This window comes from Hyperolius riggenbachi, chromosome 2, assembly GCF_040937935.1.
Source record: "Hyperolius riggenbachi isolate aHypRig1 chromosome 2, aHypRig1.pri, whole genome shotgun sequence".
NCBI lineage: Eukaryota > Metazoa > Chordata > Amphibia > Anura > Hyperoliidae > Hyperolius > Hyperolius riggenbachi.
Genome location: NC_090647.1, coordinates 296,904,192 through 296,930,387, shown reverse-complemented (window position 1 = coordinate 296,930,387; position 26,196 = coordinate 296,904,192). Strand labels below are relative to the sequence as shown.

At 43.0% G+C, this 26,196-nt stretch overlaps 1 protein-coding gene across 1 annotated transcript in view; it reads right to left on the bottom strand.

The window, feature by feature from the left end:
* The window catches only part of MYOM3 (myomesin 3), a 117,139-nt gene that overhangs the window by 11,450 nt on the left and 79,493 nt on the right, over positions 1-26,196 (bottom strand). The window contains exons 26-34 of the mRNA XM_068269003.1: positions 23,692-23,836; positions 22,786-22,845; positions 21,304-21,371; positions 10,286-10,396; positions 7,312-7,399; positions 6,782-6,820; positions 6,089-6,194; positions 4,762-4,925; positions 1,558-1,594 (exon numbers count right to left, since the gene is read on the bottom strand). Coding sequence (XP_068125104.1) covers positions 1,558-1,594; positions 4,762-4,925; positions 6,089-6,194; positions 6,782-6,820; positions 7,312-7,399; positions 10,286-10,396; positions 21,304-21,371; positions 22,786-22,845; positions 23,692-23,836 — 818 coding nt within the window. The remainder of the gene's footprint in view (positions 1-1,557; positions 1,595-4,761; positions 4,926-6,088; positions 6,195-6,781; positions 6,821-7,311; positions 7,400-10,285; positions 10,397-21,303; positions 21,372-22,785; positions 22,846-23,691; positions 23,837-26,196) is intronic.

Genomic DNA, 26,196 nt, shown 5'->3' with positions numbered 1-26,196 from the left:
CTACGACACATGTTATTCTGCAATGTACAGTGTTTTTGTTGTGGTAATTTCCTTCAACTGCTGTTTATTTCACCAGCAGATTTCCAAACTGAAGTTCATTGCAGAGTTGTGGTTTGAGAGAGGCGATACACCTGGGTTATTAACTGTCCTATTTCCACTAACCGCTGCTTTACTATAATGTGGAAAACCACTATATACAGTTTTCCAGGTGTTTACAAAACCACACCAAGAATGATTAATAATTAAAGTGATTTCAAAGCATCCTTCACTAACAGAAAACTCACCGGTACAATAGTTCTTTATTACAGACATGAATCTGGCCAGGCATTTTTTTTTCTTTTAGAAATTTTTGATAAATATTTTCGGTGTTTTAAAAAACAGAAAATTATAAAACCTGAATGTTTTATTCAAAATAATAATAAAAAAAAAAAAAAACTGGAAAATCAATCATAAGTGTATGGTATGTTGTTTCAGTTTTACAAGTGCAAAAATCCATCAGATTTCTTTGGTTCAAACCCCTCCTCAAAAATCTTAACCACTTAAGCCTAACTGGACGAATATATTTGTCCAGTGTATTTGTGGATAGTGCACCACCAGTTTGTTACTAAATGATGCATATATGGTATCATTTTTACAGTGAAGAGTTGTAGAATACATTTTAGTGTGTCTTAAAGCTTTGGCGCACTTGACATAAAAAATGGGTAGGGACAAACTCAATCCAACATAAAAACATAATCTGTACCAAAATAAAAGAGTTGTAAAATGAAAACAAAGTGACAGAATATAAGAAAAAATGCATGTATTGTTACCTTAGGAACTTGGCTTTTTAAATATGTATGCCATGAAGGTATATTACTATTATTTTTGCAAATAAGCTCTCATAATCATCAATCGTGTACAATGAGAAAGCAAACAACCCAAAACAGAGAAATGACACCTTTATTTCCAAATACAGTAATGTCACCATACATTGTGCTAGGGACATAATCTAAATGTTGTAATAACCAGGATGGATGAGCAAATACAATTTGTGGGTTTAACTTATACTTAGCACTGTTTATTGTAAAGCTATATTGGATGTAAATGGAGAAATAGTGTTTTTTTCTATTTTTTACCTTAATTTCCCTTTGAAAATCCATAGAAAATAAGGTAATTACTAAACAAAAATATCACTCACTAAAAGCCTAATTTGTCCTGAAAAAAACGATATATAGATAATTTAGGTGTGATTAGTAATAAAGTTATTGACGAATGAATGGGAGCAGTGCTGATAAGTGAAAATTGCTCTCATCCTGACGTGGTTAATCATGTTTGGCTACCTTTAGCATTGCCATACAATCAATGCAGTGATAATCAATCATCAAGGCCATACTTTTTAACAAATTGATTATTGTTGTCAAGTATAGCATCTAATCTATTAAATACATCTAACCATGTATGGTAGCTGTTATCTGCTTCCATTTATCTTGGTATGAGGAGAGTAGTCAATGATAGCTAAATCCTAGAATAGGAATGCTGAACGTTGTGCTTTTGTGTAAGAAAATTATGTATACTCACTTGCATTTTTGATGTTCTGCCATAGCATCATCAAATGCTAGAAAAGATACAAAGTAAAGTTTTATTTGTTTGTAATTATAAAAATGTACTATTTGTCTATAGTTGCAGGTTTGAGGCTGCACAACGTGGCGTTGTCAGAATCCAATCCCAACTTAGTAGCAGCAATCCAGTTAAGCCAGTACATTGGAAAAGGTGTCTTTATATTGTTATGAGGTCATGCAGGTTCTCCTATTTTCGAGGTAGACAAACATCGACAAAAAAAAATGCTGCGTGGCTTAACTGGATTTAATATATTTGTCGGTAATATAACTGTTACAATAACATTTTCACTCCTACTTTACGTTGCCAGTGCTTCTAAAAATGTACAGCCATAAATATGAAGTTGATCACGGGCTAATGAGCTGAATACAAGTGATATACAGTAAAATAATAAAGAGCACAAAAATTAGTGGACAGTGGTCTGCCTGCACTACTAGAACAGTACAATGTCACTGACTAAACTTAGTGAGCTAACAAGTATACAGTAATAGAGTAGTGGAATCAGTGTGAAGTTGAACCTGCCTGCACTAAGCACAGCAATCAGTACACTGTCACTGACTACAGCTAACTGAAGTTAATCACTCACTGGCTAGCTAAATACAAGGATATACAGTCACTAATAGAGCAGTAGAATCAGTGAACCTGCCTGCACTAAACACAGCAATCAGTACACTCTCTCACTGAACTACACTGACTACAACTAACTTAAAGGTAACTGACCACATTCTCTTTCATTGGAATCCCTCCTGACATAGAAGCTGCCATGTTCCCCTCTCCCCTTCTCACATTCCTTATTTACAGAAGTCAGAGATGCTATCTTGACACATTCACACACACCCTGGCTTTGAAGACACACTCCTAATTATTCACCCCCTTTGTGGATGAAAGGCATTGTTTACCTCTTGGTAATTAGCTCAATAAAACAATTAGAGGTTCCTGAACTCTCTGCGGATGGTGACGGTCGGCAGGCCTGCTCAAACAGGCCAATTTAACAACTTTGAATGTAAAATACAAGGTAAAATTAAAGTTTATTTTAATAATGAAACAGATAGTCGGCATACATTTTTCATGTGCTATAAAAATGTCCTGAGTGAAAAAAAGGTGCTCGGTTCACTTTAAGTAATCACTCACTGGCTAGCTAGCTGAATACAAGTATATACTACAATGTAAGAGCACTGTTAGGAGTAAAAACGCTATGTTTTTGACAAAAAAACGCGTTTGCTGAAGCAACAAATGGCCTGGAGATGATCCTCTCATTGCCACAGTCTAGCAAGGATGAAGGTTTTCAACATGGCCACCGCTTTATATACAGGAGGGGAGGGCAGAGCCTCCCCTCCTATGATTGGTTGCAAGGGCCTGGCTTGGGGCCTCTGATTGGCCCAGGGGGATGTCATTTTCGCCTATTTCCGCTAATCACGACCTAATCATGGCTTTACCCACTGCGATCACGACCGTGAATGCGTTCCGAATATTCTTATTCACGGCATTGCCGTGGTCAATTTCCGTGATCCAGAACCGATCACAGCGTCGAATACCGAAGCCGAATAGTAAAAAAATGCTCGTGAATCATGGCTAATCCGTGATCACGGAAAATATCTGCCCACCACTGGCGGTATGCTCCGTGCCATTACCGCCTGCTCTAATCTTTATGAATTGACAATAACTGACATGTGTTGAGTTAGTCACTGCATAAGGCGGTAATTTACCTCACTGCTCGAGAATTTCAGCTTTTCATGCTATGAATTGACATTTTGCTAAGGGCCTGTTTCCACTACATGCAGATTGGATGCAGAAAAACTGACTCCTATGGATGCTCATGGGCCTGTTTCCACTAAACACAATTTTTCTGATGCAGATTTTCCCATAGGCATTCATTGGAGTCAGATTTTCTGCATCCATTTTGCATCCAATATGCGTGTAGTGGAAACAGGCCCTAAGTGCTTGGTAAAGTCATCTGTTTTCTGCATTACCACATGCGGTAATGCTTTATGAATGATAGCCATTGTGAAGAAAATGTAGCTTTCATTTTACACAGGTAACATTGAAAAAACAGAGGGAAATAGATACAAACTTTATTTAGCCCCACAAGGAATCCGAACCCTCAACCCCCTGGTGCGGAGGAGTCAGATTCACCAGTTATTACCGCAACCTCTGTTTCTCGTCTGCCCGAGACCGTCTTAAACACTTTACCGCCAGATCTAAAGGTGGTCATCAAAATCCACCCAGGAAACCAAACAGCAAAAAGAAAAAGTGTGTATCACTATGTCAGACAGACTCAGAGGGACAGGAGGAAATGGGTGCAATGGGCTCCAGTTTAGGGGGAGGGGGGCTGTTGGCCCATCATCCTCTTTCTCATCTGCTTCTGTTTTTTAGACAAAATGGCCCTGGAGGAGTGAGTGATGGGAAGTCACAGGTAACTGCAATTGAACACCAACATTTTAAAGTGATTAACTTGATGGTGGAGTTTATCTCCAGTAAGGTGATCACCCTTCTATCCAAGAGTTTGGGATTTTGCCCTACCGGAGTGAGGATATTTTTGAAACAGTATCTAACTTGCATGTATTTAGGAGAAAGGTTCTTCTGATGTCACTCTATGGCAATAAACTTGAATTGGTGAATGCACCAACTTAATTGCTTAGATGATATGGTCTTCCATGAAGAAACTGCTAATTTGAGGAGTCGTTTGACGGAAAGGGGATATTGCGACAGGCATCTGGTGAAGGCCTATAAACGAGCTAGTGCCAGTGCTAGGACACCTTTGTTGGGATTAGGTACTATTGGCAGATCTAGGGTAGAAAACTCACTACATTTTTGCACCAAATTTAGTGCACAACATCAAGAAGTCTCACGCTTCATTAAATGCCATTGGTACATTCTCATGAATGGTGCCAAATTGGGAAGCATTGTCCCAGAGAGACCTTTGTTTTCATTTAGATCAGCAAACAGCTGTGACTTATAATGTATCCCATGGTATAATTCTCACTGCAGTGTTTGCAATTTGCATAAATTGCAAACATTTTGCTGGTGAACACAATGTGATTCTTGTTCTCTTGAACAGGGCAACGTGATTCTTGCTAGGCGATTGCAACTAGTGTTTTGCAACCTGATTGTGAACCATCCCTTACAGGATTGCAAACATTCTGTACATAAATTGCTTTTCATTACCTTTTCCACTTAGGTCAAGGGTCCGTTTGTGAATGTCCTTTCCATCAAACAGTTCCAAAGTGTACAAGCCTCGATCGGAATCATTTGGGTTACTTATCTGGAGCCAGACTTGATTCATTGTGCTTCCTGATTTAAGTCTATCTGAGCTAGATAGCTTCTTATCTCTACAGGCAAGAAAAAGACAAAAGACCTTATAAACATTGCACTTATAAAACATCCCACTTTATGATATATATTAGTACATCATGCCACCTATTTAACACTTTATAGTTTACCTGCAAAGGCAGGAATGTGATCCATATGTTAAAAAATATATATTGCAGCTGCTTATATTAATATCAGGCCAGAGCTTTCCTTGTATTGAGAGTTAAAGCAAGGCGTTAAAGTGGACCAGAACTCAGAACTTCCTCCCTGCTCTAGAAGATAAGCAACAGCATAATAATTTCTTCGTTACAACTGATACAAATTCTGCAGTATAATTCTGCAGTGTGTCTACTTCCTGCTTTCATCAAAGCAGACATAGGGTTAACATCCTGTGCTTACAAATTAGCTGCTCTGCCAAGGCAGCCAGCGGACACAGCAGAGAGATCAAATTATAACTCGTAATTACTCACAGATGAGGGGGAATCAGGCATTCTAAACTCTCTAAATACATACAGGGAGCATTTCTCTATGTTTGCCTTCTGTGTTGTGCAAGAGTTCGGGTCCACTTTAAGATTAGCCTCAGAAAAAAATGACAGTAATTCAGCATAAATGCTTTTTATGAAAAAAAAAAAATCAAAAACAAGTTGAAGAGTATGTGTGTCTGTAATGTTTAGGTGCCAAAATAAAAATAAATTATTGGTATATAAAGGTAATTTTGAAGTAAAAGTGAGATGTGTCCATTTTGTTTAAATTTGGTACTGATCTTATGTGTACAATTATAGCACAGAAACAGACATGTTACATCATTTGGGATAATCAATAATCAGATGTGCCAAAAATCCACATCTGATTGTTACTGTTTCCACTGAGGTTAGCTAAGCCTCTCATCTATATAGCATAATGTCAGTGCCCATTGCCAGATAACAATGTCAAACATCTGCATGTCAACTATGGGCATAAGTGCCATGTGAGAAGAGCATGCCTTACAGAATACCGCTTCAGTGCTGAGGGAAATGTGGACTGCTGGCAAAGCAGATGGTAGCTGCTTTCTGCCTCACTGTGCCAAGAATCCAAGCCTGGATGCCTGGTATGTTGGGCTGGTAGAGCTCAGAAGCCAAGTACACTGTTATTCTGAGCCCTCTGTGTCCTCTGTGTAAACAGCATTATAATAAATATTACATACTTGTGGTACCACACAGGATTCATGATTTCTGTGAAATATTTCACATCACTGTAGATCTTAATTCCTTCAGCTGTGCCTTGACATTTCAATGGAGAGGCAGACAGTGCTTGTAGGAGAAAAAAAACATGTCTGTTTAACTGGAAAACTTCAAAACATTGGCAATAGGTTAGTGTTTTTCTTGTATGTATAATATATATTACATTTTACAGTGGATATCTAATAGTATACATACACATTTACCCATGGCAATCTATATTTTATTACAGGGCTAATAAAACTAATTTACAAATTCCACATATAAAGCAGAAACAAACATATCAACAGCTCTTGATAAAGTTAATATGTTATGGTGACTATAACTATTGTTTCTGCAGTCTTTGATCTGTAAAAATAAATATACTGATCATTTTTACCAATTAGAATGCATTACATTTCGTCTTTAAAAATCGTCTTCTAGAATACAGTAAATGGCCAATGCAGCAGCAGATGTCTCTGTAGCTCATATTAAAAACTGACTTCTCATTCACAGTCTTTCAGTTAATTCAATATTCAAGCCCTTTTTTTGTCATGTAAAAATAATTTTGATTTCTTGTACATCAAACATAACAATATCACAAACATTGAAATTTCAATATTTACCTGTACGGTAAAATGTGGGAATTGATCAAGCATGTAATTATCTGAACCACTTACCACTTATTCTAGAAATCTCCTTAATTATTTCTTCAAAGCCTGGAAAACGTAAAACAAATAAAGGAACTTTATATCAATGAAATGCAACCAAACAACTTTATTTAAAATGTCTTATAGATAAGCTTTTATGAATTCTTCTTTCACCTCCCTTGAGCTAGGTTCACACCAAGTTGTTGCGCACCCACACCAGCCAGCACCCAGCCCTCCCACTCACCCCAGCCAGCACCCAGCCCTCCCACCCACTTACCCCAGCCCTCCCACCCACTTACCCCAGCCCTCTCACCCACTCCAGCCAGCACCCATCCCTACCAGCCAGCACCCAGCCCTCTCACCCACTCCAACCAGCACCCATCCCTCTAACCCACTGCAGCCAGACCCCAACCCTCTTACCCACCCCAGCCAACACCCAGCTCTTTCACCCACTCCAGCCAGCACCTCCTTTATTTGTTGTAAGGCAAACCTCCATATGTCTGCTTTATATAAAAGAACATTCTTTTCATACCTTGAAATTAACAATGTTCATCACCTACCTTCATTGGTAAGGTCCAGCTCACTAGTGTCTTCTCCTCTGCTATCGTTCACCACAGCTTTGTAATGTCCTTTGTCTTCATTTGTGAACTATTGACAATAGCATACAGGATTAAAGTGATGTAGAAATATCTTATTAACCATATACACAAGAACAGAAGAAGAAAATGTGGGGTATCAGCTCGATTGCAGATCTTCTCAAGGATTGTGCTCTCATATCATGGTCTCAGATGAAGGTCAAGTTTTTTTCTCTCTGATTCTCTCCCTGATTCGGAAACTTATCGGTATCTCCAGGTCCGGTACTTTGCACCATCCAAACTCTCCCAGGGCACCAGAGCCACCTTTTCTAGCCTGGAGAATATTAGCTATTCCTCTCCTCTACCAGATGGCCTAATCTCCACTACATATTACGATTTATGGTACCACAAACCTCTGGTTCAGTCCCAGGCTATGTTAAAATGGCAGGGTAGATTGAATGCCTCTTGGGATGAGGAGGAATGGGAGTCCATGTTTACAGGGCTCTGGGCTGCTCCTTGGCCAATACGGTCACTAAGGAGCCCAGCTACAGAAAATTGTACAACTGGTTTCGAACCCCGGTTCAGCTTGCAAAGTGGGGTCTTGTGTCTTCGAACTTATGTTTCCGTGGATTTAATGCCCCTGCAGATCAGGTACACTTGGTGGCTCTGTCTGCTGGTCAGTGAGTTCTGGGTGAGTTGCTTCTCATTGACATCTGAAGTGTTTGGCAGTGCAAGTCCAACCGAATCCTTGGTCAGCATCATTCCATAAACCCCATTCTCAACTGCCTAAGCATCAAAACAAACTTTTGGGCCAAATTTGCAATGCTTGTAAAGCACTGTTGGCTAAGACTTGAAGATCCCTACCCCCTCATCCAGGTCAGAACTGATCAATAAAGCCCACTCCATTTATATTTTCAAAAAGACTACTTCCAATAATCAGGGAAACTACTCCCTGCTTTGATAAAATCTGGGACCCCTGGTCCGATTGGGCTGCACTCCTTATTTAAATCTAACCTTACCTACCTTATGGCTTAACTCATTCTGGAACTTTTCTGATTGTTACTCAGTTTACTGCCTGACTTTTTTGATGATTTTGCTCATGCTGCATTATTATTCTGCTAACTCCCTTTTCATATGTGTTTTGTTAGTTGCGATATCATGCTGGTTCATTGTATCTCTGGCTGTTTTATCTTTTTTATTTATTACTCTCTTAAATTTATAATAAAAAGAGAGTTGAAAATAAAACAAAAGAACAGAAGAAGAGCAGAAGTAAAATGTGATGATATTTGTTTGGTTTTCCATGTACAAAATATTAAGTAATGTATGGCGATTCAGTACATTTAATAATTTATTACATCTAGTACTTAAATATACTTGGTACTTACTTATTAGCTTGTCAACTGCAGATTTGGCATGCCCACTAATGATACAATCTTGATTGTACAATCTTACCAAATCTATGTAGTAGAAGAGTAAGCTGAGTCCACATACTTTGAGTAGATACTTTAGGTAGTCCCACATATTATTTAGAAGTGTTAAGATTGTACTATCAAGAATGCATCATTAGTGAGCACCTTTAGGCGGAGGTTATTGCTAGGCATCAGATACAGGAAGTTTGTGCTAGGCATTGGAGAGAAGAGGTTAGTGCTAGTCATCAGAGAGGTTAGTGTTAGACATCGGAGAGGAGAGGTTAGTTAGACATCGGAGAGGAGAGGTTAGCGTTAGGCAGAGGATAGCATAGCTCTTTATTGTAATAAAGTTAAAACATCATAGGACAAAAAGGCTGGAAAGTAGCTACTGCCTTCTTTTGGGATTCTGCCCTTGTTTACACCACACACCTGTGTGAATGAGGGCAGAGTCCCGAAACAAAGAGCTGTAGCCACTCTTTTTGGCCTATGATGTTTTAACTTTATTACAATAAAGAGCTATTTATACTGAAGCAGTGCCGGTTCCTTTCTGGAGTTTAGACGTTTCACCTGTTGGTGAAACGCAGTTACTGTGCACGGAAGGGGACATGTGATCAGCTGTGTGATATTTTAGGCCAATTTTGTCTGTATTTCTTTGGATATCAATGGAGCCAGAAGTATTCACATATTGTGCATAGAGATGCAATCTCATACAACACAAACATGAATGACTGAAAAACAGACACAAAATGTGTTTGTGGGCATAGGCCCTTAGAGTAGCTTAGTGCCGCAGCAAAAAAATACCATTTGGATTTTGAAATGTATTACTAATGGGGTCACTAAGACTTCATAGTGACCATTAATGTGGGCAAGATTGGCGAAGATTGTAGCTGGTCCCTGAAGGCCCAGCTTGTCACACCCTAGTTATATCAGATATACTTAAAGTGGACCTGAATTCTTGCACAGGACAGAAGTAAAACAGAGAGAAATGGACCCTGTATGTATTTAGAGAGTTTAGCCAGTCTGATTCCCCCTTATCTGTGTCTAATCACAAATTGTAATTTAATCCCTCAGCTTTGTCAGCTGACTGCCACAGCAGATAAGCTCATTGAAAGCACAGGATGTTAACAATATGTCTGCACAAACATCACTGATCTGATTGGACATGTCGGAAATAATCAATTCGACCCGTTGATGCCAGGTTGATGCCAGGATATTGAATTATGTCTACCTAGCATTACATTGCAAGCTCTCTATTTTACATTGGAAATTGTCTTTAAGAATACATATGCAAATACACGTTTTTCTGAACACTGAAATACCATTCTTTACTATCAAATTGATTTTTCTTCAATTTTGAAAAGCACCTCACTAATGATAAGGAGGTATGGATGCACTAGCCAAGTCTGACATGGATCACATGTTGGCTCCAGTCTGTCTCTGCAGTTTTGCTAAATAAAGCTGCATTGACATTAGGACATCTTTGAGCACTGCACACTCCCTACGGTGAGAATGTTCCTTGACTATGTGTCGTTGTCATACCTTTCACTTACCTTTTTCATTTCAAGTGTTCCTGACCCAGTTTGTTCATTGTATTGCCCACTAGCTAGTGGCTTCTTGTCTGCAGACCACTTGAGTGTTGTTTCTTTGTTAGTGTTTGTCACCTGCGGAAAACATCTGCATTTAAATCAGGTTCAGCAAATCTGCAACTTATATTTTTAATTGTGTGTGTTCAGACATAAATGGGAACATAGAAGTATTAAATACCTTAAGGATAGCAGAAATGCAACTGTTTATACAAATACCACTCAATGCATTCAGTTGGTTTTATTGATTTGTATGATAACGATGAACTTTTTGAGAGAGGTTAGCAGTTTCTCATATGTCGCAGTATAAGTAAGTTAAACATGAAGTCCACAAAATAGTTCACTGAGCTAATGTTATATATACTAAGATCTCCAGGGTGGCTGTTTTGCCTTTAGGCTGGTTTCACAGTGGGACGTTACAGGCGCACGTTAGAGCAGCCTGTAATGCAGCCCACCGCACAGTAATGAAAAATCAATGGGGCTGTTCACAGTGCGGACGTTGCGTTACATTGTAACGCTGCGTCACAAGACAACGTACTGCATGCAGTACTTTGGACGCGGCTGAGCCGCGTTAGACTGCTTGCACATGCTCAGTAATGTTGGGGAGGAGCGGAGAGCGGCCAGGCACATGGCTAATTAATATGCACTGCACGTTATGACGTGCAGTGTTTACTTCCTGGAGCAGCCGCTCTGTGCGGCGATTGGCCGGCGGGACCACGTGATGCCGCATGCGCACAAGAGTGCGCATCACGGCATCACTGACGCCAGAGTGAGCTGCACAACGCGGCTCACTCTGACGTCCAGATCCAGCACCACCAGGCGTTGAGTTAGGGGGATGTTATGCGACCTTAACGCCCCCTCTAACGCAACGTCCTGGTGTGAAATTAGCCTTAAAGGAAAACATCCACAAAGTGGTTAAGGCTAGGCATCGATAGAAGGAGGGGTCAAGGGAGAATAGGGTTAGGTTTAATAAGAGTAAAATATCCCATTGCCCAATAGCAGAATATTGGTATTCTACAAGTGGCTTTTACTGGCGCCCAAATTACTGCGCCACATTTTTACATATGTGCCCAAGAAACTTTTTATGTCTTAAAGGGAAGCTGAAGTCAGAGGGATATGGAGGCTGGCATTTTTATTTGCTTCTGGCTTCAGGTACAGGAATATAATTACTTTTTACATCTGACTGACAGTCTTAAACATTTTATAAACTGGGTTTTGTTCCGGCACTGAATAATTTCCAATTCTCCAACATTGAATGCTGGGCTATAATAATAATAATAATACCAACATTTGCCTAGCACTTTTCTCCTGTCAAACACAAGGGCCCACTCAATAGGCCAGTCTGCAGTGTTAGGGAGCCTTGCCCAAGGGCCCCTTACTGAATAGGTACTGGCTTATTGAATTGGACCTGCCAAGATTCAACCCCTGGTCTCTTGTGTTTCAAAGGCGGTGCCCTTAACCAGTACAACTATCCAGCCACTGGTTGTGCAATGAGGTCAGCTAACCCATGGCAGGGTTCCTCTAAAATACTGCCAGTAGTAGCGCATGCTACCTCCCACCATTCATACAGGAATTCCCGTCGCACATCAAACGCAGTAGCACGGAAACGACTCCAGAGAAATCCCTTAATCCAAATTTTGTGTGCAGGATAAAGTGTGAATTCCGAGTTAGTAAATTATTTTGCCTGGGGGATCACAGACCGCTGAGGTAAGAGCAGCGGTCAGAGCTGGTGGGAAAATCTTATGTATGTTACAGTGTATTCTACATATGACACAGAGAGAATGGATTGCATGACCAGATAAGGATAGGTATGTGGCTTCATGGCACATGTTCCTGCTGCCCCGTCTGCATTGTCCTCCTCTCCACTGCCTCCTGATCACATTGTGCAGCAGTAGAAGCAGGAAGGGGCAGATCTTCTCCCCTGTTCCCTTCTGCTCTCCACTCTCTCACCATCCTCTCTCCACCTCAGGAGGGCTGGAAAAAGGCAAGGAGTATGTGGGAAGTGGATGGAGAGTAGGAGGATGCAGGGGAGAAGATCTGTCCCTTCCTTCTTCTTTCACGAGTTCTGTGGGGCCCGGGAGGCATCAGGGTTCAGTGCTGTCTGGACCAGGGCCAGCAGGAATGTGAGCCGTAAATTCTCATACCTAACCTTTCAAGTACCCATCTAGCTTCATATGCTCTTAAAGTATGAAACGGCGCCCCCCAGATGCTGCGCTTAGGGACAGATGTCTCTCCTTAAGCACCCCCACCCCAGCCACACCACTGACTACTGATGCCAAATAGATCAAGAAATCATTCAAAGCAGAGGGAAACAGTATTGAAAGATTAACTACTTGACTTGAGGGATCCTTTTATTTAACACTTTCTGGAGTTTGTCTTTAATAGTTGTTTATCCTCAAATTTTCAGTACACAACCATTTATAGCATCTATAACAGTCCATCTATCATTTAATTAGCATGACTTGCTCTGCCTATCAACAAAGCTGACCTTATAAACTGGGGACCTGTGACCTCAGCTAATACCATCAGCTTGCTGAAGATATCAATCAGGGTTATGTGCTGGCAGCTGCATTGGAAACAGTGTGAGTTTTCAGAAGCCAATAACTTCTGGAGGCAGCAACATATTGATAAAATACATGGCGAATGTAAGTACATTAATTTATAGTGATCATAGTGATCCTTTTATCAACAAGTGGATATACCATGTAGTATTTATATGTAATAGGTCATGCTAAAACTTAGGCATAGATGCTCAGTGAAGCTAAACAAAAAAAAATAGTACAAAGTTGAAAGGTTCCAGTATAGTGCAAACAGTGCAACACTTCCATAGTATAATGATTCTCTAACATATGGGCAAGTCTTGGCTTCCTCCAATCCTTGGACAAAAACAAATTCCTGTGCTTTCTTTGCAGTCCCTTGATTATTTTTGTAGCTGTCCTTCAGAGTAGAAAAATCTGCAGGCAGATCAATTACTGTACACTGATTGAATCACCGGGTTATCTAGGACACAATAAGCTTTAGTAATTGTAATTTTCAATCGATCTACATTACGATCGCACTGTACAGTACATTTTAATAAATCAGACATGGCAGGGGAGTGTCGGTAGATTGACGGCCGATAGATGGCCCATGGCCCATTGTTCAATATATTTTCAACAGATTTCATGGTGAATTCTACTGAACATTTGTGTACAGTATTTGGGGGGGGGGGGGGGGGGGGGGTTTATACCCCTCTGATCAGATTCATACCAGAGAGGAATCGATCTGTTTGCCACATTGGGTGGCAATCTAAACATGTTTGGTCATCTTTAAAGAGCAAGCAGCTATACAGTACCATTGTAAGGTATTCCTTAGAATAATATTGAAATGGTGGGGTTCATAAAACCCAGTTCTTCCAATATGCGAAGTAGAACATGATGGAAGCTGCACAAAAGGTTTTCTAGGCCTGCACGTTCACTATGGCTCTGCTTAGAAATATCAGTTGTAGCATTTGATTGTGCACTCTGTATCCTCCGGCTTCCTGTACTGTTGCATGTGACCCCTCTGCTGTATGCATGCGGAGGATTTAAAAAAAGAGTTTTACGAGTTACACCCTGAGAAGCCGAGAAGGAAGTGTCTGGGGTCCACTCCTCAGGGGGGGGGGGGGGGGGTACTGTAAGGGATAGCGGAGATGCCGCCGCGGAGACAGGCGGCATGGCGGCTGTCTCCGCGTATCAGCCGGCGGCCTCTGCCGCGCAGTTTCATGCTGGTGATCTGCCTGGTCCTTCCATTGCACATAGATTGAGGGCTACGCCAGGCGGCAGGACCTTTATGCGAATAGAAGAGGAGTCAGCTGATCTGCCAAGTCAGCTGACTCCAACAGTACTTCGGATTGGCTGAGTGGCTGGGGCGGCGCTGCGGAGCAACTTAGTATATATAGTACCAGACTGTCAGTTGCTCCGGGTCTGCTGTTGCAAATGCTTACGTGTGAGCGCTCAGACCTTAGTCAGATCCCAAAGTGTGCTAGAACCAGCCGGAGCTGGGGATCCACACTTAGCCAGATTCTGTTGATAGCTTAAAGTACTAATTACATTGTATTATCTGTTATTACCTTCTGCTTTCGTTGACTATTCTCCTGCTTGCTGACTCTGTACTTCCGCCTATCTGATTCACGTTGCCGACCCTGCCTGAACACAACACTGAATCAGCCTTCTGTCTTTGTACCTTATCTGTCCGTACGTTGCCTACTCTGCTTGTCTGACCTCTCTATCCTCGCCAGTGAGCCTAGCCACTGGTGAGGGATCTGTAGCAGTCACCTGCTCCTCAGGTGAAGCTTTATTGTAGTACTGTCTGTAATACCTGCTCCACAGGTATCCAATAGCTGTAGTATAGTCTTAACCACCTGCTCCTCAGGTGATCACCTTTTGCAGCTTTACCGGTGGCACCTGCTCCTCAGGTGTCCACTGGCTACAGTACTGTCTGAATCACCTGCTCCTCAGGTGATCAACCTTGCAGCATTACCAGTAGCTCCTGCTCCTCAGGTGCCATTTAACTGCAGTACAGCCGGACTCGCCTGCTTCTCAGGTGATCCTTGGCTGCAGTATTGTCTGTAGTCACCCGCTCCTCGGGAGACCTTATCTTCCTCATTACTGTTGCACCAAACACTATCTCACATTGGTAGTCCTGTGTCTGGCTATACTAGCATTATTGGTGATTCTGCAGATCACCACATAATCAAGTATAGCGTCTGTATTATTGGTAATACTGCAGATCGCCAATAATTAGAAAATCGGTTTAGCTGACACCAATCGTTACAGAACAGCAGACCAAACATTATGGACGCACTGTGTGATCAGGTTGAAGTCCTGACCGCGGTAAACAATCTTACCGGGGTGATTAACACCCAACAGTCTCAGATCACACAATTATCTGGGACTGTGCAGGTACTTCAAACAACCGTTAATGCAGTGCGATCCCCTCCAGTCGCGGACCTTTGGATGTCCGTACCTGAAAAGTGTTCTGGGCATAGATCTGACTTTCAAAACTTTAGGAATCGTGTGCTATCTTATTTTGAGTTGAGGCCTAACTTGTCAGGTTCAGAGCACCAGAGGGTTACATTTATAAAGACCCTCTTGTCAGGAGATTCGCAAACATGGGCGTATAGTCTTCAATCTGAGCATGTGGCATTATCCTCAGTTCAAGAATTTTTTAAGGCCATGGCCATTATATATGATGATCCGGATATTTCGATCACTGCTGAGAGGAAACTCAAAGCTCTCAGGCAGGGTCGTAATCCGGTGGAGGTTTATGCGGCAGAGGTTAGAAAGTGGGCTGTGTCAGCTAGATGGGGAACATATGCATTGTTAGACTGTTTCCTGTCAGGGTTGTCTGATGCAGTTTCTGATTTGATGTTAGGGCATTCTGAGCCCAAATCCATTGATGAAGCTATTTCTTTGGTTGTGCGGGTAGACCGCCGCTTACGCTATCAGAAACAGACCCATGGTAGGAATGCAGTATAAGATCTATCTCCTACGCCTCCTCTCCTCCCTCGTCACCACCAGACGAGCCGATGCAAATCGGACACTCTCGGTTGACGCAAGTGGAAAAGAATCGCAGAAGGTCAGAAAGACTTTGTCTATACTGCGCTGAGGAGGGTCACATTGTCCAGAATTGTCCCAAGAAGTCGGGAAACGCTGCCGCCTAGGAAACGCTGCCGCCTAGGTGTAGTCAGAGGTACTACCCTAGGCGAGCAGTCTTTACCTCTAAACAATAATCGTCTGTTTCTTCCTTGTTCCATTACCTGGGAAGGTCAGACCACACCCACAGAGGCTTTTGTGGACTCCGGCTCTGCAGCCAATTTTATAGACTATGACTTTGTAAAAAAAATTGGGAATTCCCTTACACCCTTTAGACCGACAGATATTGGTCACAGCGGTAGACGACTCTCCCTTGCAGTGTAGACAGCCTCTATCTCAGACTCCCTTGTTATTATGTAGTATAGGGGTGCTACACAAAGAGAAATTACAGTTCTTTGTCCTGCAAATGGCAACCTCTACCATTATCGTTGGTATGCCTTGGTTGCAACTCCACTCCCCTCAGATAGACTGGGCTTCAGGTCAGCTACAGAGCTGGTCATCATCATTGTTTGGAGAGAGTTGCTGTTTGTGCCACCAAGGTACAGGTCAAAGGGGTGCCAGTGCAGTACGCTGAATTTGCTGATGTGTTCTGTCCGAAGTCTGCAGATGAACTCCCACCCCACCGGAGTTTTGATTGTCCCATCGAATTAAGATCTGGTTGTATGCCCCCTAGAGGTTATCTTTATAACTTGTCAGGGCCTGAGAAGCTGGCAATGCAGGAGTACATTAAGGAAATCCTGGCCAAGGGCTTCATCCGTCCTTCCCGGTCACCAGCTGGGTTCTTTTTTGTACAGAAAAAGGACAGTGGCCTTAGACCTTGTATTGACTATCGAGGTCTGAATAAAATCACATCAAAAAATCGCTACCCGTTACCCCTGATTGACGATTTGTTTGCTCAAGTGACCAATGCCAGTATCTTCTCCAAGTTGGACCTGCGAGGGGCATACAACCTGGTGCGCATTAGAGATGGTGACGAATGGAAGACGGCGTTCAACACGCCTGACGGGCATTACGAGTATCTGGTTATGCCCTGCGGGTTGTGGAATGCCCCTGCCGTCTTCCAGGAGTTAATCAATGAAGTCTTCAGGGAGGTTCTGGGAAAGTTTGTGCTAGTTTATCTAGACGACATACTGATTTTCTCTCCTAATCTGACAGAACATCGTAAGCACGTCAAGTTTGTTTTAAGGAGATTAAGACAGAATTCGCTGTACGCGAAGCTAGAGAAGTGCCTCTTCGAGGTCACTAAAGTTCCTTTTTTTCTTCGAGGTCACTAAAGTTCCTTTTTTAGGATACATTATTTCCACTTCTGGTCTCTCCATGGATCCAGAGAAAGTCTCTGCTGTTTCGGAGTGGCCCCAACCTGTAGGGTTGAAGGCACTCCAAAGACTTCTTGGCTTCGCCAATTACTATAGAAAGTTCATCAAGGGGTTCTCCTCGGTAGTGTCAACCCTTACCAATCTTACCAGAAAGGTGGCTGACACTTACCATTGGACGTCAGAGGCACAGACCGCCTTTGCCACATTGAAAAAATTGTTCTGCTCTGCTCCCATTCAGAGACATGTGGATGTCACCTTCCCCTTCATTGTTGAGGTCGATGCGTCAGAGATTGGGGTTGGAGCTGTACTGTCTCAGCGCTCAGGCCTTCAAGGCAAACTACACCCTTGTGCCTTTTTCTCTCGTAGATTCTCTCCTGCCAAAAGGTACTACAATATCGGCAATCGGGAACTTTTGGCCATAAAGTTAGCCTTTGAAGAGTGGCGTCATTGGCTGGAAGGGGCAGAACATACCATCACAGTCTATACAGATCATAAAAACCTGGAGTACATTGAAGGGGCCAAGAGACTTAGTCCCCGACAGGCCCGCTGGTCCTTATTCTTTTCAAGGTTCAGATTTATTATAACGTACACACCAGGTAGCAAGAACGTCAAGGCAGACGCGTTATCTAGATGTTTTGAGCCTGAGACAGTTCAGCCTTCAACCCCTGAGACCATCATACCTCAAAAAGTGGTGCTGGCAGCTACTGAAACTTGGGAGGACTGGACGGCTACTCTAGGCCCTTACCAACAGGACATTCCAGAAGGGAAGCCTGATGGGGTTATGTTTGTACCTCTTCCTTTTCGCCTACAACTTTTACAATTATTTCATTCCCATAAGAATGCTGGGCATCCTAGGGCTGCCCGAACTCAGGATCTGTTAGCCAGATGTGTATGGTGGCCTTCACTGGCACTTGATTGTAAATAGTTTGTGAGAGAGTGCTCAGTTTGCACTAGAAGTAAGCCCTCTCGCCAGGCTCCATTGGGTACATTACAACCCTTACCCATGCCAAACGAACCCTGGACTCATGTGTCCATGGACTTTGTGGGATAACTCCCCAGGTCTGAATGTAAACTGGTTATCTGGGTGGTAGTCGATAGGTTCAGTAAGATGGCTCATTTCGTCCCCCTGAAAGGACTCCCCTCGGCCCAGGAGTTAGCTGATCTCTTCATTCAGCACGTTTTCCGGCTGCATGGCATTCCGGAAAATGTGGTGTCAGATAGGGGAGTCCAGTTTGTGTCGAAATTTTGGAGAGCTTTTTGCCATCTGTTAGGTATGGACCTTTCGTTTTCATCAGGCTACCACCCACAGACCAATGGTCAGACCGAAAGAGTTAACCAGTGCCTTGAACAATTCCTCAGGTGTTATGTGGCCGATGCCCAGTCAGATTGGGTAAAGTTCTTGCCGTTCGCAGAATTTGCGCATAATAACCTGAAAAGTGCCTCCTCTGGATCTTCTCCTTTTCAGGTGGTGATGGGAAAATCTCCCAAGTTTTCTCCTTTACCTGTGGCATCTACTCCTTTCCCGGCCCTGGAAGATTGGCAAAGGGCGCTAAAGGAGATTTGGGTGTTAGTTAAAGCGGAATATAACCCTGCATTTCAACTTTGCTCTAAAACATTATTTACAGTATATTATATGCAACCAGCATTTTTTTTTTTACTAGACCAGCATTGGAAGGGTTACACAGTGCTTTAAAGTTCCTGGAGATTTCTGCAGACGCATCCGAAGCTGACATAGATACATTTTGTTTACATAAATGTATCTAAGTGTTGAATGTGACTCATCTCTCTGACTGGGAAGGAGTTGGAGGACAGCCAAAGAGTGTGTAACATTTCTCAATAGATACATAAAACTAAATAGAATGTAACAATCTGAACTTCTGCATATCTCTCCACGGAACTTTAAACCTCTGTGTTTAACCCTTCCAATGCTGGTCTAGTAAAAAAAAATGCTTTTTGCATATAATATGCTGTAAATAATGTTTTAGAGCAAATTTGAAATGCAGGGTTATATTCCGCTTTAAGAGGAATTTGGGAAAGGCTTTCTAGACTCAGAAGAAACAGGCGGATAAAAGGCGGTCTGTAGAGTGGAAGTTTTCCCCAGGGGATATGGTCTGGGTATCTACTCAGCATTTAGCGTTGAAACAACCGTCACCTAAGTTAGGACCCAGATTTATAGGCCCATACCCTGTGTCCAGAAAGATTAATGATGTCACATATGCGATTGATCTCCCAGCCAGCATGAGAGGTGTGAAATCATTCCATGTTTCTTTGTTGAAGCCTGCAGTGCACGTGGGTTCCTCTCCCCCCCCCCCCCTGTGATGGTTGACGACCAACCTGAGTATGAGATCGAGAAGATCTTGGATTCTCGATTGGTGCAGAACTCTGTACAATACCTGGTCCACTGGAAGGGGTATGGTCTGGAGGAAAGAACTTGGGTGCCGGATTGTCGCATGCATGCGGAGGATTTAAAAAAAGAGTTTTACGAGTTACACCCTGAGAAGCCGAGAAGGAAGTGTCTGGGGTCCACTCCTCAGGGGGGGGGGGGGGGGGGGGGTACTGTAAGGGATAGCGGAGATGCCGCCGCGGAGACAGGCGGCATGGCGGCTGTCTCCGCGTATCAGCCGGCGGCCTCTGCCGTGCAGTTTCATGCTGGTGATCTGCCTGGTCCTTCCATTGCACATAGATTGAGGGCTATGCGCCCGCCAGGCGACAGGACCTTTATGCGAATAGAAGGTGAGTCAGCTGATCTGCCAAGTCAGCTGACTCCAACAGTACTTCGGATTGGCTGAGTGGCTGGGGCGGCGCTGCGGAGCAACTTAGTATATATAGTACCAGACTGTCAGTTGCTCCGGGTCTGCTGTTGCAAATGCTTACGTGTGAGCGCTCAGACCTTAGTCAGATCCCAAAGTGTGCTAGAACCAGCCGGAGCTGGGGATCCACACTTAGCCAGATTCTGTTGATAGCTTAAAGTACTAATTACATTGTATTATCTGTTATTACCTTCTGCTTTCGTTGACTATTCTCCTGCTTGCTGACTCTGTACTTCTGCCTATCTGATTCACGTTGCCGACCCTGCCTGAACACAACACTGAATCAGCCTTCTGTCTTTGTACCTTATCTGTCCGTACGTTGCCTACTCTGCTTGTCTGACCTCTCTATCCTCGCCAGTGAGCCTAGCCACTGGTGAGGGATCTGTAGCAGTCACCTGCTCCTCAGGTGAAGCTTTATTGTAGTACTGTCTGTAATACCTGCTCCACAGGTATCCAATAGCTGTAGTATAGTCTTAACCACCTGCTCCTCAGGTGATCACCTTTTGCAGCTTTACCGGTGGCACCTGCTCCTCAGGTGTCCAGTGGCTACAGTACTGTCTGAATCACCTGCTTCTCAGGTGATCAACCTTGCAGCATTACCAGTAGCTCCTGCTCCTCAGGTGCCATTTAACTGCAGTACAGCCGGACTCGCCTGCTTCTCAGGTGATCCTTCGCTGCAGTATTGTCTGTAGTCACCCGCTCCTCGGGAGACCTTATCTTCCTCATTACTGTTGCACCAAACACTATCTCACATTGGTAGTCCTGTGTCTGGCTATACTAGCATTATTGGTGATTCTGCAGATCACCACATAATCAGGTATAGCGTCTGTATTATTGGCGATACTGCAGATCACCAATAATCAGAAAATCTTTTAAGCTGACACCAATCGTTACATGTATGTTTTAATACTTGCAGGAAGTGATGCCATCTCCTTCTGCCTCTCTCTCTCATACACTGCAAGCAAAGGTCCCACAGCTGCTCTTCTCTGCTACCACCGGTGTCCCAATGTAATCTTCAACCAGCTACTGTCACTTATGGACCCAATGGAACTTACTCCTCATTATTGCTGCTTTCAAGCAGCTATGGATTCTCTTTTTCACATGACATGCTCTCTCAGCTTTATATAGGGAACTTGGCCAAGGCCAACCTATCAGACTTGGAAAATTACTCCAAATATTTACACTGTTATGTAAAGTTATTACAGTAAGCAATTATGTTATAATAAAACTTTAACCTGTCATACCTTGCATATTATAATAACATGGCACTCTTCTGTGACTTTCCACTCCAACTGCTCCACAAAATGTGGTCCTAGCAAAAAAAACACAGATGATCAGCTGAGAGCAACCGATTAACCAGATGACTGTTTAAGCAAAAATCAAAGTCAATTTTATTTGCATTTGAAATATACACTTTAATTGTGTTTTTAATAACATTTACTGTGCACTTAAATGCATCAGGCAATATAACAAATGTATGAGCTTCAATTGATAAACTTAACAACATGATGTGTTGATACCATGAGGGTGAGACAAGAAAACTATTGAAACATAGTATTGGCCAGTGTCCACATACGGGTTTGGTAACAGTTTCTGTGCCATTACGTAAAGTCCCATACGTACATACAAGGCATGTCGCTTGGCAGGGATCGGCCCTGATCCTTAAGGGAAAACTGTAGGGCTGAGGCTGTACAGACCTGCACTAGTCTGGAGGCTAGCCATGCATTCTGCTCCTATGTTAATAGGGTAGCACGGGAGTGACTTCAAGTGGCACCCGGGGTAAGTGGAGAGTACAATGCTCTCAGCCTTCGTTTAAGAGGGGTTGAAGGCTATTGGACACATGCTGGATTCTCTCTGACAAGTTTCATCTACCATGTGTGTCAGTGTTTCTTAAGTACTTTTTACTCCTTTAATGATGAGGGATAAATTCCCTTAACATACAAATTACCTCCATTCATTTCGGATGGAGGTTGGACTACCAGATTATTCAACAATTAAGGGCTGGTTCACACAGGCGTTTTTATGGTGTTTAACGCATCGTTTCAGACGCAGCATTTTTTGTGATCTACCACCATCCCATTCAAGTGAATAAGAGCGTTTAGAGCTGGCTTTTGCAGGTTTTCATGAAAGCCTGGCAGTAGATCCCAACGTTGCGTCTAGTCTTGAAAGCAACATGTAGCTTTCAGAGGCGGTAAATGCCAGGAAACAATTGCAGAGACCCGAACTGCTAGTCTTGAAAGCTTCCCAAAAGCCTTCAAAAGTTAGAGTCTAAACGATGGCGTTTAAATGCCGGCATTTGAATGTGGTGCCGAGCAAATGCTCGGCAGAAGCCCATGTGAACCAGCCCTAACACAGCTAGGAGCTAACAGAAATAACCGGATAAGAACTTTTATCAATGTCATCTTAAATAGTGAAGAGGTGTGAAAGATAGCAGTTGCTGATTGACTACTTCAACTTTCTATATAAATTGTTTCAGTCTCAAAGGAGCTTAGAGGCAAAAATAACCCTGCAGTGTCTAAAAGAAGTATCAGATATTAGGATCATCAACTATGTAGGAAATATAATTTGCAGAAATTAAGATCCAATCCCCCATGAACCAGAGACAGCCCATTCTGCCATTCTGCTCAGAAACATATACAATGCCATTGGCCATTGACTTCAGAAAGTATTCTGGTTGTAAAAGCATATCTGTCCCATGCAAGACCTAAGTATTTAGTAAACTTTACCTTTCTTCTTTTTCCAGTGATTTCGCTTCTTTTTCGACTCATCAAAAACTTTATCAAAGTCTTGAAACAGAAAACACATGAAGATGTTTAGTATAATAAAATGGGTGTTGTGTAACAGTTATTCAATGAGTTACATTACTGATAACAGGTAAAAGCTATGTACGTAGAAGTATTTTGGCATGCATGAACTAAAATGGATGTCCTGCTTCTCAAAATTGTAGGTTTCCTTGTTGCCATAGAAATTGATATTATACAGAAGACTACATTCTAAAGAAACATAAATATTATTTCATGCTGGTGAAAACAGAAAACGAGAGCAAATTAAAATAAAAAATATATTTCCTTAAAAAATGTCTGTAAAAATGAAACAGTGATGGTATCACTTCAAAGTCATTTTCCACTGCACTCTGCCTGCAGGCCCAGATTTCACATAAGGCACTGTAGGCTCGTGCCTACAGGTGCCTGATGATAGAAAGGAGGCTCAATTCCCTGTCTCCCTTCGTCCTTCTCTATGCAGAGTCCCAAGCAGAGCGTAAATGAGAGGTTACTCACCCAGCTCTCGGCATTCCACTGATAAGATCTCCCTTCAGTTAGGGGCACCTCTAGCTATCTAATACTTGGGATCACCTCTAGCTATTTAATATTTAGGACACCTCCTGCTTCCTAATACTAAGGGGCACCTGCGGCTACCTACACCAGGAAGGGGGTGTAGGAAAGAGGTGACAGCTAGGCCAGCCAGCACACTCACGGTGTGGCTTGGCAGGGGTTTGTAGGTTTGTGGAGGATGAAGTCTAGGTGCCAGAACATTTGTGATTATAGGCTCCTGTAATGTATATGTGAGCCTGTTTGCTGGTAGAACACTATGTGGCTATTTTTGTACATTTATAATATACTGCTGTTTCTGACCTTCCCCAGTTAGGGTAACACTGAACTGGTTTGAGGCTTTCCCATCTACCAGTTTAGCAGTGTATGTTCCTCTATCTTCTTCACCAAAGTCTTCTTTAATGATATCAATGAGGCCATGCTCCTTGTCAAATGTTATTTTTCTTTTCTAGAACAAAAAAAGAAAACTGTAAAATAAGTTCAAAGAAAGTATTCCGATTTACCAAACTAATCAAATTAACAAATTTGCTAATCAATACATTAAAGGACAAATGACCGGAGAAAGATATAGAGGCTGCCATATGTATTTCCTGTTAACCACTTCAGGACCACAGGCTTTACCCCCCTAAAGACCAGGCCATTTTTCACAAAAATGGCCACTGCAGGTTTAAGGCCTCACTGCAGAGCCGCACAACTCGGCACACAAGTGATCCCCCCCCTTTTCTCCCCACCAACAGAGCTCTCTGTTGGTGGGGTCTGATTGCACCCCAGGTGTTTGGGGTTTGTTGACAAATATTTAGTACATTATTTTTTAAATAATTGTAACTATTTTTTTTTCATATTTCCTCTTCCCCATCCCTCCCCCCACCAGCCAATCAGCGCGATTGGCTGTGATAGGCTTCAGCCTATCACAGTGAATCGCTTTTGTCCCTTTGGAGGGGACAGTGGAATGACACGGCTGTCCCCTGTACAGCGCTGCCTTAGATCGTAGCGCTGTACTAAATAAATATACGGTGGTTTCGCCGTCTAACAGTCTCCGAGCCGCCGCTGGGAGACTGAAGGCGGAGATACACTACTGATGCATGCAAGATCAGCAGGAGTGCCAGGTAACTGGTATTGTCTAAAGAAAACCTGTAGGGAAAAAAAGCCCCTGGGGTACTTACCTCGGGAGGAAGAAGCCTCTAGATCTTAAAGATGCTTCCTTTGTCCTCCTCACCAGAGGGGATCCAGTGCTGGGACCCCCAAAGGTTCACTTGTCGCCACTTATCAGTGGCGTGCGCATGCGTACTAGTGGCTTTCCGTTCTGGCTTTGGCAGAACTAGCCAAGCCCCAAAAGGTCCACTCTACAGAGTATGGATCATAATGAGCTGTCCTCCTGAGTCAGCCTGATCCAGTGCTGGAAGAAAAAAAAGAACAAAACAATAACATTTCTATTCGCCGCTGTGCACATGCGCACTAGCGGCTTCCCATTTGGGCTCAGACGGCTTGCGTCTGTGCAGTAGAATGGACCCAATCAGCTTGGCTATTTCCACCAGAGCCAGAGTGGGAAGGCACTAGTGCACATGCGCCCTACACCGACAAGCGGCAACAAGTGAATCTTTGGGGGTCCCAGTGCTGGATCCCCTCTGGTGAGGAAGATGGGGAAGCCTCTAGGATCAAGAGGCTTTACCCTCCCTTCAGGTACACTTTAAAAGGATATAAATATGGCAGCCTCTATATCACTCTCAGGTCAGGTGCCCCTTAAAGAGAACCAGAGGCATTAAAAAATAATAAATAATTACCAAATGAGAGGAAAAGAGGTCCTATGCTGTCCTCCCCCACTGCCCAGGACCCTCCCTAATATCGGGGCCACGCTCCTCTTCTGGCACAAATGTGGCCATGTTGCAGACACGCAAGTACGACCATGTCTGCATAGTAGCACAGTACCGCTTGTTGCACAAGCATTCATGCAGCGCAGTATGGCCACGGACATGCTTGAAGAGCAGTGTGGCCCTTGTCAGCAATCTTTGGAGAGTCCACGCTTGGTGACAGGGGACCGGAAGACACTGGAAGGCTCTTTAGGATCCAGAGGCTTCCCTCTTCTTAGGCAAGTATGTGGGTTTGTACCAAGTTTCAGCTTAGGGAATTGTTGCTGCTGCTCATATACTTGCTGATCCACCCACTATTTTTACCTGGGTCCTTCAAATTTTTCCCTAGTGAGTACTTTTTTTTTCGTTTTGCTCTCTAACAGTAACTCTTATTTTGTAGATATTTATTTTAAGAAGCTTGCACTACTGTTGAGTAGAGATTGGCCAAACTTTTTGCCGGCGTACAGTTCCCGGCGAACATTGGCTGTTTGCGTTTGCATCTGTCCGGGTACATATGGCATGTTCGACCCGCCTCCTCCCCCATACAAAAATTCAGTCAGCAGACACATGGAAGCCAATCAGCTATCCCTCCCACCTGGATGCCCCCCCCCCCCCCACCTATCAGAAAGCTAGCACCGCAGCCATTTTGCATTCTGTATGGTTAAGCAAGAGAACACAGACAGGCACAACTACAGCTTGCAACAGGTCTGGTGTAGGAAGCTCAGGGTATGCAACAAATTTCCCCAGCACATGTGCTTTTGATGTAGAAAAGCAGTCCACAATCAATCCCATTGCCTCTGAAGATGCTTTAACAAGCGAAACAATCGTCAGGTGGGCCGCCACCGCCCTACATCACCCCACAGCCTAATCTCGAGCTAGGAAGGGTATGTCCACTTGTTATATACCGGTATGCATGCTGTTGACAGCTAACTGCATTTTATTGAATGAATGAAAGCCTTCA